Source organism: Halichoerus grypus, chromosome 14 (genome assembly GCF_964656455.1).
Source record: "Halichoerus grypus chromosome 14, mHalGry1.hap1.1, whole genome shotgun sequence".
In the NCBI taxonomy this organism is placed as follows: domain Eukaryota; kingdom Metazoa; phylum Chordata; class Mammalia; order Carnivora; family Phocidae; genus Halichoerus; species Halichoerus grypus.
The window spans coordinates 51,743,136-51,757,194 of NC_135725.1; the positions used below are offsets into that span (position 1 = coordinate 51,743,136).

At 35.5% G+C, this 14,059-nt stretch overlaps 1 protein-coding gene across 1 annotated transcript in view; it reads right to left on the reverse strand.

Annotated features, from left to right (window-relative positions):
• The window catches only part of CAAP1 (caspase activity and apoptosis inhibitor 1), a 47,626-nt gene that overhangs the window by 20,965 nt on the left and 12,602 nt on the right, over positions 1-14,059 (reverse strand). The window contains exon 5 of the mRNA XM_036122851.2: positions 706-779. Coding sequence (XP_035978744.1) covers positions 706-779 — 74 coding nt within the window. The remainder of the gene's footprint in view (positions 1-705; positions 780-14,059) is intronic.

Sequence of the window (14,059 nt, forward strand, 5' to 3'; positions counted from 1 at the left end):
AAACCAATCAAAGATTAGTTGCTTACATAATAAATAAAACAATCATTTTGGCTACAGCAGATTCTCATTGCTCTGAAGTAATTTTATCAGGAGAAAGGAAAAATGTGAGGTGGTCTTTGAGTAACTAATAAAAATTTATTTTACTTTCAATTTTCCCTACAAGAATGAGAAGAAACAAAAAAAAGACATGTGAAAGATCAACCCCATTGATCTACTTGGCCTGAATAAATTACAAATTACCACTTCAGTTCTGCTGGCTGGTAATGTCAAAAACTACTGATTTACAGAAAATAAATAAGGAAGAGAGTAATAACAAAGTATCTCTGCAGAAAAGACAAACAAAGTCACCCCATAAAGCTTTTTTTGTTTTGTTTTTCCACATATAACCCAAAGCTATCCAGTTAATGTATCTCCAGTATCTGCAGCTGATGACATACAGTAGAGATTACTAAATTAACACTATTCAAGATGACTGCTTTCTGGTGACACTATAACCACGTATCACTAACACAGAACTACTCCAGGGGCTAAAGGAGTCATGAAATAAAGAATATGTTCTTTACTCTTGTAATCTTGGACCAAATAAATTATTCTGTTCCCTTATCTGTAAAATGGGGGCAACCTGGAACACTGAAAATTTATTATTGGTAAAATGTTTATAATCTTCAGATAACGATATATAAAAATTAACTACTTGATTCATACCTTGTTTTAATTCTAAACCTTCAGGTTGCTTGTTCTCTCTCACAGTTGAAGTAGAATCTACACAGATGTCTTGTCTGAGGAATAAAAATAAATAAAACAATTTTTAAAACTATATTTGATCAAGTAATACTTACTGCTCAGGTTCCCAGAATTAAGTCACATACTTAGGAAGACACACTGAATTCTGAGCCCCCAGGACACCACTTAGTACACTTTGGAAACTCAGAAGCATGTATACAAGTGTCAAAAACAGTAGCTATAAACCACTACCAATTTAAGCAGTATATATCTTTGTAAAAATCAAGGAGCAAAAATGGAAGGAATATGGAGGTAACTTTTTCTCCTTTGCAATATCCTGCAGGATAGCTGGTGGGAGAAATCATAACTTACAGAGAAATCCAGTAACTTTTCAACTGTTAAATTTAATGGGCACTTTGGCATTCAAATTATTTTATATTCATCTAATTTCATACCTCAAATGCTTTGATGTCTACAGTGTATCCGAAATACATATTTTATATGTAATATACATATGTAATCAAAGTAAATGGATTAAAGTATAAGATCATAAAAAAGTTTTGATTCACCATGTTCTCTAACAGACCCGCAAACTAATGTTGTTTCTTAGAGGGCATTATACCATCTAAATATTAATGTTACAAATACTTTTCAGCAAAAGAAATTAATTAGTTGCAAATATTCAAAATGACTACCTTCTTTATAAGTAAGTATACCTTCTGGAGAATTTCTATACACACTCTAAAACTAACATACGAGAAACATTTCAGGAATTTTCCTACTCACAAAATTATTTCTATCCACTTAATAATAAATCCTTCAAATAACCAAAGGATAAAGACTTGTTATCATTTCTTTGAGTTTACTATATTCTTTCCCATCAACATATTGGCACTCATGTGTTTGTTTTGTATTAAAATCTGACTAATGCAAGCACAAACTCAAATAGAGACTACAAAATTATTTGGATCTGGTATTAGGACATATAAAAAATTAAAATTGAGATATGTTTTATTCTTCTAATATCACCGACTTAGATTTTATTCTTTCACCAGAATGACTGGCAGATCCCAAGAAGATATCAACAAATATTCTTTGGCAATCCAGGGACAGATAAAATGCCAATATAGTATATTAAGAGCTTTGCAAGGAATAAAGTTAAAATGTGCTACCTCAAGTCTTACAGTCAAATTAGATTTTACCTACTGGGAGCATTAATCTATTTCTAAGTATCTTCCTTTAGAGAAAATGTTTGTTTGCTCTTACACATCCTTGAATGGGCACCTTATTCTTCTTCTAAGCACATATACCTAAATGACTTGAACAAAAACATAATGTAACATCACCATTAAAAGGGCCATGGGCGGGGTACCTGGCTGGCTCAGTCGAAAGAGCGTGCGACTCTTGATCTCAGGGTCATGAGTTCGAGCCCCATGTTGGGTGGAGAGATTACTTAAATAAACTTTGAGAGCGTGGGGCAGGGGGGAGTCATGGGCATATGTAATACCCTAAAGATACAACATCACCTATGCAATATTATAGCTGAGAATGTATGACCTATATCATGAAGAAATCATCAGTTAAACCCAAAATGGAAAAAAGTAATGTTCTATTAAAAGGGGGTGGGGAGTTAAATGTCAATGTTATAAAAGACCAAGAAGAGGTTGTGAAAATATTCCAGGTTAAAGGAAGCTAAAGAGCCATGACAATTAAATGGGATACTTGACATGACACTGTTGAACTGGAAGGGAAAAAATGTTATAAAGGACATTACTGAGTCCCAAATGACAAACTAAAATACCGATGGTAGACTGGATAAAAGTATCATACCAATGTTAAGTTTACTGAAGTTGACACTGTATTGTGGCTATATAAATAGAGCATCACTATCTTTATTTCTTTTTTTTTTAAGATTTTATTTATTCGACAGAGAGAGAGACAGCGAGAGCAGGAACACAAGGGGCAGAGAGAGAGGGAGAAGCAGGCTCCCCGCTGAACAGAGAGCCCGATGCGGGGCTCGATCCCAGGACCCTGGGATCATGACCTGAGCCGAAGGCAGCCGCGTAACCGACTGAGCCACCCAGGCGCCCTAGAGCATCACTATCTTTAAAAAAGAAAGCACAACATACTATTTAGGAGTCAAGTGTCATGATGTATGTAACTTATAGCCTCAAATGTTTTAAAATAGACACACACCTATATAAAGAGAGGTAAAGAGAGGGTGTGCAAATAGGATAAAATGTTAATAGTAGGTAAATCCAGGTAAAAGGTATATGGATGTTTCTTGTACTGCTCTTATTCTTATAACATTTTAATAACTGTGAAGTTATTGCCAAGTAAAAAGTTTTAATAATAATGTAATAAAATACATTACTGTATGCATTATTTTATTTTCTCTGTGAAAGGCCCTTGGTTTCCCTTCAAATAAAACTGGACATCCCTATAAAGATTACCTGCTGCCATAAAGAATTTCTTTTAGTGCCCAAAGTGAACTTTTGTAACGTTTTTATCTTAAGTTAGGTTTGAACATGCTGTTGAAGAAAGTCACCAAACATAATTTCAGACAGTAGATGCAGTACAAGTGCACCACCTTGTGGCTGAAAAATGAAATGCTAGATGCTTTTCCATCAGTAGTATCTGAAGTCGAAAAAATATTCCAGAAAATAGCTTGGAATTTTAAAATCTGTGTGAGCTAATTTTTCTTTTTTTTTTTTTTTTTTTTTTTAAGATTTTATTTATTTTTTGACAGAGAGAGACACAGCGAGAGAGGGAACACAAGCTGGGGGAGTGGGAGAGGGAGAAGGAGGCCTCCCGCAGAGCAGGTAGCCTGATGTGGGGCTCGATCCCAGGACCCTGGGATCATGACCTGAGCCGAAGGCAGACGCTTAACGACTGAGCCACCCAGGCGCCCCATGTGTGAGCTAATTTTTCTAAGATTGTAGGCTTTGCAACTAAAATTATCATATACATACAGAGCTTTTTAATACAATTTAAAGATTTTTACCAAAGAGCATGAAAGAGAAGATATACACAAAAAAGGAAATGTCTTAAAGTGTAAGAAAACTATGAGTACATATGATGTCTTTTTATTTCTAGTTTCATAAAAAGAAAACGTCTACTTCCAGGTAAGACATACTAGTTGTCAGAGTTAGGAAAACTAAAGTAATTCTAATTTATATTTAAATGACATTTAAATATTTCTATCAAATACTTTAAGAATTTTATAACAACTGTAGGGTCACCTGGGTGGCTCACTGGGTTAAGCTTCTCACTCTTGATTTCAGCTCAGGTCATGATCTCGGGGTTGTGAGTCCAGCCCTGCTTCAGGCTCCACAGTCAGTGGGGAGTTGGCTTGAGATGCTTGCTCTCTCTCTCTCTCTCTCCCCCCCTCTGCCCCCTCCCCTGCTCGTGTGCACACCCTCTCTCTAATAAATAAATCTTTTATAAAAAAGAATTTTATAACAACTGGAGAGAGAGAGAGAGAGAAGGCAAGAGAGAAAAGTGGGGGAGGGAGGTTACACACTGCTAAATCTGGTCTGGGTTAAGAATCTTGCAATGACTTTCATATTTCTTTCATTAAGGTGGAAATAAAAGCCTGTTTTTATTTTTCTAATTCCCTTCTCCCATCCACAGTACTCCTCCTTAAAGCAGCTTAATTTATGATCTTGGCTTTGAATTATAAGACAGCCGTATACCCATCTCTGGGATTTAAATCTTCAAGCCAGCATCAGTCTGACTTCCTTTCTTTTAACCCAAACACAATTCCACTCTTGATCTTTTCTTACAACAAAATAAAAAAATAAACTATCGGGACTACATCAAAATAAAAAAGCTTCTGCACAGCGAAGGAAACAACAAAACTAAAAGACAGTGTACAAAATGGGAGAAGATATTTGCAAATGACATATCTGATAGAGGGTCAGTATCCAAAATGTACAAAGAACTTCTAACACTCAATGGATTTTTGTCTGTGTGTTTGTCTGTTTGTTTTCCAGAACTCAATGAATTTGTTGTTTAATTCAGAGTAATACACTAGGGAGATCTGTGGAACTTAAGAACAATTACACATGTGAATTACTAAAAGTTTAAAATATATTTCTGAAGAGAAAAAAAGTCAATTTCTTGTACAAATAAAAAATACAGAGAAGATACCTCAATGGAAGGATAAAGAAGATGCCAGCATCTTGCCATTTTGGCAAAAGTAACAAAAGGTAGGACTTTTGATTCTCCTCACTCTCCTGGGAATAAAAATGGGCTAAAAGAAGCCAGCCTATCACTCTATGAGCTTTCTACTATTAAAAATAAGAAACAAAGAAACTAGATTAGCCAAAACAACTTTGAAAAAGGATGCACATTATCAGATTACTATAAAGCTACAGTAATCAAGACACTATGATGTTGGAGAAAGGATAAACTTATAGATGGATGGAACAGAAGAGAATCCAGAAATAAACTCACATATACATGATCAACTGAGTTTCAACAGAAGTGCAAAGACAATTCACTGGAACTGAACAAATGGTGCTGGTACACCTGGCATCCATATGAATATAATTTCCAACCCGTATCTTGCACCATATACACAAACTAACTCAAAATGGTAACAGACCTAAAAAATGTAAACCTATAAAACCTCTAGAAGAAGATGCAGGAAAAATTCCTTTGTGACCTTATTAATAACCAAAGATTTCACCAAAAGCATGTTCTATAAATAAAAATAACTGATCAACTGGATTTCCCCCAAATAAAAAACATCTGCTTTTCCAAGGAAATGTTGAAAGAATAAAAGACTAGCGAGACTGGGAGAAAATATTTGCAAGCCACATATCTGATAAAGACCTGTATTCAGAGTATATTAAGAACTCTCAAATCACAGTAATAAAAAAAACAAAGAACCCTATTTAAAAAACTGGTTCAAAAATTAAGTCACTTGACAAGGAAATTGTACAGATGCAAATAAACATAACAACAGACATGGTCAACGTCATTTGTTATTAAGGAAATGCAAATGTGGAACCACCACAATGCCATACCACTACACATATATTAAAATGGCTAAAATCAAAACAACAGACAAATGGAACTCTCATATACAGTATCAGCGAGGATGCAGACATGCCTGTTAGCAACCCCCACTCATAGGTACTTGACCAAGGACAATGAAAACTTGTGTTCCTATTGAAAACTTGTATGTGAACATTTATAGTGGCATTATTTTAAATCACCATAAACTGTAAACAATTGAAATGTCCCTTTATTAATTTTCTATTGCTGCCATAACAAATTACCACAAACTTAGTAGCTTAAAACAACATAAATGTATCATATTACAGTTCTGTGGGTCTGGTATGGGTCTCACCAGACCAAATCAAAGTGTCCGCAGGCTGCATTCCTTTCTGGAGGCTCTAGGGGAGAATTCATTTCATGTTCATTTGGGCTGCTGGCAGAATTCTGTTCACTGAGGTTGTTGGACCAAAGTCCCTGACTCCTTGCTGGCTGTAAGCTGAGGATCATTCCCAGATTCTAGTCAAGTCTCATGTAAGATCTCTCTGACATCTTCTGTCTTCCTCTTCCACTTTTAGGAACTCATGGAATTAAAGTGGGATAACCTGGGTAATCCAGGATAATCTTCCCACCTCAAAATCCTTAACCTTAAACAAATCTGCAAAGTCCCTTTTGTCAAATAAAGTAACATACTCTCAGGTTCTGAAGATCAGAGTGTAAACACCTTTGAAGGGTCATTATTTTGCTTACAAGATTACCTCAAGTGGGGAGTGGATAAATAAACTACAGTATGCCCACACAATGGAATACTAATTACTTAGTAATAAAAAGGAAGAATTATTGATATACACAACAATACGAATGAATCTCAAACACATTATCCTAAGTGAAAGAAGCAGACTCAAAAGGCTATATACTGTATTATTCCATCTATATGACACTCTAGAAAAGAAAAGGTGTAAGGACAGAAATCAGATCAGTGGTTGTCAGAGATTGGGGATGGGAGGAGTGGACTACAAAGAGCCATGGGGGGAATTTTTAGTGTGATGGAACTATTCTATACTGTGATTGTGGCAGTAGATTAAATAAATCCATTTGTCCAAATTTATAGAACTATATAGCAAAAAAGGTGAACTGTACTGTATTTAAATGATAGCTTAATTTTTTTTAATTGAAACACCACAAAAGTCTTAGAGCAGACTCAAAAAAATTAAATCATATGGTGGTAAAATGTAACCTTCAAACACTAAGAAATGAGGCAAAACAATCTTAATTTTTTTCAAAGGGCTTTTCCAAAGAGCAAATAAATCCACATCTCCACTGTTTCCCTCAGCAACTTCCTTCTGCAAAAGACAGCAAAATGTAACTCTTATCTCCATTTCCTCTCCCCAAATAATATAATGCAAAGAATCACAGGTACCACACTCGTTTTTCTCTGATCCATGATTCTCTAAGAACTCGTGTTTATTGTATAAACTGCTCCCCTGCAACTCTGTTTTTATGAACAGGCAATTCCTTAAATAGGGGGTTCTATTCTATACAAAATGACTAAAGGAAATCAAAGGGGTTTTTCTCTTTGTTTTATCCCTATATTCCTGCATTTTCAAGAAATTAGCAAGAGATCACTTTGTAGGTACATTTAAAGGTACAAACATATAGGATGTGCAAACATGCTACTTTGTGGAGTCTAAGCATTAGGTTACAATCTTGTCAACGATTAGTAATACTTTCTTTTTTTTTTTTTTTTTAGATATAGTGTTCCATGATTTATTGTTTGTGCATAACACCCAGGGCTCCATGCAGAACGTGCCCTCCTCAATACCCATCACCAGGCTAACCCATCCTCCCAACCCCCTCCCCTCTAGAACCCTCAGTTTGTTTTTCAGAGTCCATTGTCTCTCATGGTTCTTCTGATTAGTAATACTTTCTGTGAAGGTTTTCTGAAAAACCAATCCTTTCATTTCTGATAAACTTACCCTATTATGTAGAATAGTCTACACCTAAGTATTATAGCCTAACAACAATTTATAAAGGACATGAGACCACAAATGGGGTACAGATACCCAATTTATTATTACCCTTTACCAGCCTAAAAGTACAGTCAGCTCTTTATAATTCATATGTTTAAAGGAACTGAGTTTATAAAGAGTAATGTCAACATAACAAATTGATCTCATTTGTGATAAAAATCCTTTTATGCTTGAAAACATATATATAATAGTTTTCTCCTAAACTTTTTTGTAATAAATGAAAAAATTAGACCCTTGTAAGCAATGAATTGTTTTTTAAAAAGCAACACAGTAAAGAATAATAATTAAAAAACACAATGAATTATTTCACTTTCTTCAGGCTTTCATAAAAAAAATGTGGGGAAAATCCCCAATACTCATTAGCCTAAAGTGGAATTTTAGGAATAGTTATTATTACAGATTCAGAGTAAAACTCCCAAAGCAAATACAGTAATGTTTTTTTCGATGCTTACCATATTACAGGTACTATTCTAAGCACTTTATGATCCTTTTCTCACTTAATCATCACCACAGTCTTATAGGATATGTACTGGCATTACCCCTATTCTCCAGATGAGGAAACTGAGGCCCAGGAGGGTTTAAGTAACTTGCCAATCATCAGAGAGACAGCAAGCTGTGGAGTTATGATGGCAGGCATTAAATTTAAATTAAATTTGAAATGCAGACAGTTTAATTCTAGAACCTTCACTCTTCACATTTATTTGGACTTTCTATTACCTACAGAGATACTTCTCCAATTAGTAATACCTAAAAATTACATGTAGCCAGGCAACCCTCTCTCCCCTCCCTCTTTGAGAGCTTTGTACTATCGCTCAATAAACTTTGCTTTGCTGCCACCAAAAAAAAGCAAAAACAAAAAAAACATGTAGCCATAGCTATATACATATTCATAAGGTCATATATATCTCAAAGCATAAAGTCAGTTTTCATTCAGAATTTGACCTCACAGCCCCAGAGGAAAATTCTTCTTTCTAATTGAGTAAACTAAGATAAGCTATTAAAACATCCAGACAGAAATATTTTAAATGTTGAAAATTTCAATGAAAAGACAGACATAAGCAACAACAACGAAAGACCCATAATCCTCAAAAAGGGTCCAAGAGGAATGGGAATGTACAGGGAGGAAGGAAAACATTTCAAACTGTGTAACTTTTTGTACTATTTTGTACAAATAGTACTGTTTGAATTTTTTTTCCTCACTGAGGTATATTATTTGCACATACGTATTACATCCCTAGAAAAAGAATCCCAGGACTTTCCCCCGTGTGTCTTTGTCTTGCTTCTTCATGGTCCATGATGCCAGCTAAGGTTTTCAGCACAGTAAAACCAAGTTGGTGGGATGGGAGCAGATTATTCTGCCATTTTTCTAGATCTTTGAGTTGTATATCAAATCTGGGGCTGATTGCTCCATACTTGGTTAACCTGCCCATGAGGTTCATTACAATTTTCCCAGCTTTGTAATCATCAATGATTTCAAATTCGCCAATATAACCATGCTTCATCATCACAGTTAGAAACTGAACAATGACTTTGGAGAGTGGCCTAGTAAGAACTTGGTGTTTGCCTCTCTTTCTGGCACTATGGGGCTCTTTTGGTTTTTTGTTTGTTTGTATTGACATTGTTAATGCTCTTGAGAGCATGTGCCAAGACATTCATGAGCACCATTATGGCAACATGGAAAGATGGCAGAAAGAGTACTATTTGTGTTTTTTAAACCATGCCCATGTATTTGGCTATTAACTTTAAAAAAAACAGTTAATGAGGGGCGCCTGGGTGGCTCAGTTGCCTAAGCGTCTGCCTTCGACTCAGATCATGATCCCAGGGTCCTGGGATCGAGCCCCGCATCGGGCTCCCTGCTCAGTGGGGAGCCTGCTTCTCCCTCTTCCACTCCCCCTGCTTGTGCGCTTGCTCTCTCTCTCTCTCTCTGTCAATTTTAGTATATGTGCTGCCGAAGCGAGCACTCTCTCTGTCAAATAAATAAATAAAATCTTTAAAAACAAAAACAAAAACAAAAAACGGTTAGGGGAAGTACAGATTCACACAAGTTTGTAACAGAAAACAAGGAGGGGAATAAAAGGAAATAAACATACAGAAGAAATTTACTGAATAACAGCAGTCTAATCAATAATTGTAAAAATCATATTCTAAGTGAATTCTTCATAGTTGTAAAGAAAAATATAGCAAAATGAAAATTAAAAGGGGATCTTAGAGCCCTACCTTAAAACTTAGACCAAACTAAATTTCAAACGAATCAAAGATTTAAACATCTAAAAAATCCATAAAGTACTAAAAGAAAATATGAAGAATACTTACTAACTTCAGAATAGAGAAGGCCTTTTCTAAATATAAAACCCAGAAAACATAAAAGACTGCCAAATTAGACTACATAAACATAAAATATTTATGCATGCAAAAAAAAGGTAAAAGTACTTAAAGTATAAAAAAAGAGCAACAAGCAAAAAATAATTGCAACCTGTACCACCAACAATGGATTAAAAAGACCAAAGTTGGGGCGCCTGGGTGACTTAGTCGCTTAAGTGCCTGCCTCCAGCTCAGGTCATGAGCCCAGGGTCCTGGGATGGAGCCCCATGTGGGGCTCCCTGCTCGGCAGGGAGCCTGCTTCTCTCTCTCCCTCTGCCCCTCCCCTCTTCTTGTTTTCTCTCTCCCTCTCTGTCAAATAAATAAATAAAATCTTAAAAAAAAAAAAGACCAAAGTTCCTCCAACTATATACACAAAGGGTAAATAAATGCCAGAGTTCACAGAAAACTTCACTAACTCCATAATATATATAAAGATGGTTAATTTCACTCATAGAGACTACAAATTAAAATTCCAATGAGATATTATTATCTTTTGGGTGAACAAAGATCAAAATGTTAGATAACACTATATTAAGTAAAGTGTATGAACACATGTACTCCACATTTAGAGGTACAAATCAATTTAAACTCTGTAAGTCAATTATGGCAAAATCTTTTAAAATTTCAAATAAGTAAACATCTGACTCAACAATTAACCTGTAGGTATTTATGCTACACATAATCACAGGGGAACAAGATTATATACAGAAATATTTATATCACTTGTGGTAACAAAAGAGTAAACAACTTAAATGTCCATCAAAAGACTTAATGTTTTGCTACATCCAGTAATGGAATAGCATACAGGTATATATAGGAAGCCTTATATGTACTAGGTAGAATAAAACCCAAGAAAAGACATACTATTATATGGAAAAAATTAAATGGAAAAGGTATGGAATAGTTTGCACAGTATGCTTAATAATGTGTGAAAAGAAAAAATACACATAAATTTGTAAACTATGTAATATCTCTGGGAGGATATACAAGAAACTGGCTTACTGTGCTTGCCTATAGGAAGGGCGAATGAGGAATAGGAAAGGATTTATTTTTACTATACACTTTAAAAATTTTTGTACTATGTGCATGCATTTACCATTCAAATAAATAAGCTCTTAAATAAAAGACACTAGATACATGGTTATGTGGGAAAATGTCCTTATTTTCTGGAAATTCAAACAAATATTCAGAGTTAAGATATCTATAATTCACTTTATAATACTTTAAAAGATGAAACAAAAATGGAAAAATGAAAATTGCTATAATCAATAAATCTAGCCAACATGTATATGGGAGTGTCGTTACACTATTATTTTAATTTTCTATACCCTTGTCATTTTTCATAATAAAAGTAAAAAAAAAGAAATTCTTTTACCTAACTCAGACAAGTAATGTCGTTTACCTGAAAAAAGTTCTTATTAACATAGGAAAACACCTTTAAAAGTTACATAATTTAAGCACTTTAGGTTAACATAAAACAGAAGTGTTACCTGCCTTCACCAACCTTTGGATCTGACGCCACAGCCTCACCTTTATTAGGAATCCATGGAAAACAGAAAACAGTTCCATTTCATCCTACTCACATAAACCATTTCTACTTTTGGCTTATTTAAAATACAAACATCTTGAGTGCAAAAAAAATTACCCTTTAACGATGTTCCCCAAACTTTTATTGTTATCCCACAGCTAAATGACAACTTTTTAATAATTCCACTCTGAGTTTTTCCAAAGCAATCAACTTAATCAACTACTCTTTTCATATTGATATTTCATCTGTTTATATATTTCACTAAATTATGCAACTACAAAAACTGAACTGGAAACAACATAAATGACTCTTGGTAAGCAAGCACTTCAAATGGTGGTACAAGCTCACATGTGTATTAGAGAACAGTCTTTTTTTTTTTTTTAAGATTTTATTTATTTATGTGACAGAGAGAGACACAGTGAGAGAGAGGGAACACAAGCAGGGGAAGTGGGAGAGGGAGAAGCAGGCTTCCCAAGGAGCCGGGAGCCCGATGCGGGGCTCGATCCCAGGACCCTGAGATCATGACCTGAGCCGAAGGCAGACGCTTAATGAATGAGCTACCCAGGTGCCCCCAAGAACAGTCTTTAACAACCGGTTTAGCACACTGTAAACATCAGTGAATTTTTTTTTTTTTTAAGATTTTATTTATTTATTTGAGAGAGAGCAAACGGGGGGAGGGAGAGAGATAAGCAGACTCAGGGTTGAGTGCAGAGCCTGAAATGGGGCTCAATCCCATGACCCCAAGATCATGACCTGAGCCAAAATCAAGAGTCCAACGTTCAACTGACTGAGCCATCCAGGAGTCCCGTGAATTTATTTTTCAAATGAACTAGAAAGGGCAATTAATACAACGAGAATCAGGTAAACGATTAAGAAAAACTTAACTTTTCAAAAATAGTGATAAGGAAATAGCAGAAAAAAAGAAAAATACCTGCTATCATCTAACCCAGGCTTCGAGCAGCAGGATAAGGCAGTAAACTGACAGAAAAATCACAATAGATACAATTTAAAAACTAAGAAAACTAACACAGCTGCTAATCTCTGGCTTTTTATTAAATTAACACAGGATCACTATCACTGCCAAGGTTCAGCAACAGAAGAACGGTCATACAGTACAGTTCTAGCTGTTGCTCTTAGTAAGACAACTGATCAAGCCAGAGGAATAGTTCAGTATTTTCAAGAATAAACATCTTAATGCAAAGTAGTCATTTACTCACCTACATCTAAGCAATATGCTCTTCTTTTCATTCTATCTCACTAAAGTGCCTAACCCTACTATAAACAGCAGTAAATAGGAAGCTACTCCTATTTTGAAGGGTGGAATAGCTTTGTAGACTACTTAAAAAATATAATTATTACAATGTACTAAAACCTAGTACACTGTAACTAGTAACCACTCCACTGTAAATAGTAACTAGTAGTAGATGACACCAACTTCTCTTTTCAACCACTTATATTTAATACCCATGTATTCCATTTTGAACAAAAAATTCACATTTGAAATTCATAAAACAGATGATTAAATGGAGATTTAAAAATAATTCCTGCCAAAGAATCGTTAAATATTTAAATAGTTAAATATTTAAATAGTTAAATATTCTAGTGAATAAAAATGGTTCAACTTATATCTGTTATCTAAAATCTCTAGTCTATTTAGGAATCTCTTATTTTTTTAAAAAAAAGTTAATCATCTAAAACTGGAATCCAATAATAGCTATTTATTTTTTTTATTTTTTTTACAAATTTATTTTCTTTTTTTTTTTAAAAGATTTTATTTATTTATTTGACAGACACACAGCGAGAGAGGGAACACAAGCAGGGGGAGTGGGAGAAGGAGAAGCAGGCTCCCCGCGGAGCAGGGAGCCCGATGCGGGGCTCGATCCCAGGACCCTGAGATCATGACCTGAGCCGAAGGCAGACGCTTAACGACTGAGCCACCCAGGCGCCCTGCTATTTATTTTTTTTTTATTTATTTTACAGAGAGAGACAGAGAGAGAGAGGGAACACAAGCTCGGGGAGTGGGAGAGGGAGAAGCAGGCTTCCTGCTGAGCGGGGCTCGATCCTAGGACCCTGGGATCATGACCTGAGCCGAAGGCAGATGCCTAACAACTAAGCCACCCAGGCGCCCCAAAACTGGAATCCAATAATAGCTACTTTAGAACATGCCTGGGTGGTTCAGTTAGTTGGGCGACTGCCTTCGGCTCAGGTCATGATCCTGGAGTCCCTGGATCGAGTCCCGCATCGGGCTCCCTGCTTGGCGGGGAGTCTGCTTCTCCCTCTGACCCTCCCCCTGTCTCATGGGCTCTCTCTCTCTCTCTCAAATAAATAAATAAAATCTTTAAAAAACAAACAAACAAACAAAAAGAACATGCCTATTATCTGCTAAGAAAGTAGCAATGACCAGGAACAGTAT